The 1,553-nt window shown below is 37.2% G+C and overlaps 1 protein-coding gene across 1 annotated transcript in view; it reads left to right on the top strand.

Annotated features, from left to right (window-relative positions):
* Positions 1-320: 320 nt before the first annotated feature.
* The window catches only part of LOC107590745 (transmembrane protein 8B-like), an 11,055-nt gene continuing 9,822 nt past the window's right edge, over positions 321-1,553 (top strand). Inside the window, exon 1 of the mRNA XM_016279652.1 lies at positions 321-514. Within this exon, the coding sequence (XP_016135138.1) occupies positions 321-514 (194 nt within the window). The remainder of the gene's footprint in view (positions 515-1,553) is intronic.

Here is a 1,553-nt window from a genome sequence, read left to right as displayed (position 1 = left end):
CTTTAGATATCTTAGATATATTTGCCGTATTTAACAGCCGTTTTTTTAACAGCCATTTCAGACATTTTATTTCAGGCATTAAATAAAACGCAAAAATTTAGCTGCACTAAGTAATACGTGTAAAATAACCAGTTGTTCGCCCTTACTCAATGTCACAACAATAGGCAAGGCTTTTCATAAATATATTTACTCGTTTAGATTATCGGACGCAAATCTGTTTTATAGTATGTTTATACGTAAATAAGGCTTAAATATAGTAATAAGTCTTAAGCGAATAAAGGGATCTCGTGATTGTTTACGTCTGACGCCATCATGACGTCATGCTCTGTCCCCCAGATGTCACTTACTTGAACGAGTTCTACTCTAAAACGCCTCAGAGGTTGTCCAAATACAGCTGGTTCGGCAATGTTCGGCTAAACCACTTCAGAGTACCGGAGGATGCCGTGCTCGTGCGGTGGCTGCTCACGGTCTCACGGGGATCCGGACTGAACTGTGGCAACCAAAACATCACTGTGTATGTATGGTGAAATTATGACAGTAAACATACGTGTTTGAATAATGCATAGCTTTGGAGTGTTTTCAGTAGGGAAATAATATTTTGAAAGCTTTACAATGGCAACCATATTTCCCTTCAAAAAATAGATTATGATAGGTAAAAGTTTGAGTACATTTAATAGAGAACCTGCTATAACTCATCACTGATCAAATGAAAACCTCCTCCTACTTAGTAGGAGATTTACAGGGTTTTACACTACAGTTGTAGTAATAGCTGTAGTTGCTATGGTATTTTGGCAGAAATTATGTTACTGTGGTAACCATTGAAATCCCATTTGAAAACATGTTGTCAAATATCAAGTGTGGGTTTTAATGTTTATAATGGTTTATTACGGTGGCCGAGAAGTGCAAAGCAAATCACAATTCTGAAAACAAAATAACAAATTACAAACACAAATGCAAGTCTAAAAAACAAAATAGCAATTCAGAAAGCACAACAACAATTCAGAAAACATTATAACAAGTCAGAAAACACAATGAAAAATCCGAAAACAAATTAACAAGTCAGAAAACACAACGACAAATCAGACAAACCGGAAGAGGTAGGTATAGTTTGAGACAGCGCCATTGGTTTGGGATTACTCACCGCTGACTGGACGAGACATCTGTCAATCAACGTATACAGGAAGAACCAGCCGAAGAACAGCAGAGTCGTGGTAGAAAGTTCGGAGATTGTATTAAAGTAGCTCAGTTTAAATGTATTGCATGAATTGCCCTTACTCTGGAATAAAAATTACGGGGTGTCTATTTACATTTAGTTAAAAGTGGCTGTGAACATCAGCTCCAGTGGCGCAGATGGATAAGTGCGCGCCTTTGGCTTTTTGACGCGATCGATCCGGGTTTGATCCTGCCTTTTGCTGAACTTTTTTTCCCTCCCTTTTCGAATCTCGTATTAGCAATGGATTCTATTTACACTAAGTGAAAATAGCAGTATTTTTACTAATATGCTATTTACACTAAGTGCAAATACCTATTTACACTATGTTAAAATAGCAGGA

The sequence above is a fragment of the Sinocyclocheilus grahami genome, unplaced genomic scaffold, assembly GCF_001515645.1.
Source record: "Sinocyclocheilus grahami isolate Dianchi unplaced genomic scaffold, SAMN03320097.WGS_v1.1 scaffold132.1, whole genome shotgun sequence".
NCBI lineage: Eukaryota > Metazoa > Chordata > Actinopteri > Cypriniformes > Cyprinidae > Sinocyclocheilus > Sinocyclocheilus grahami.
This window is presented reverse-complemented; position numbering and strand designations above follow the sequence as displayed.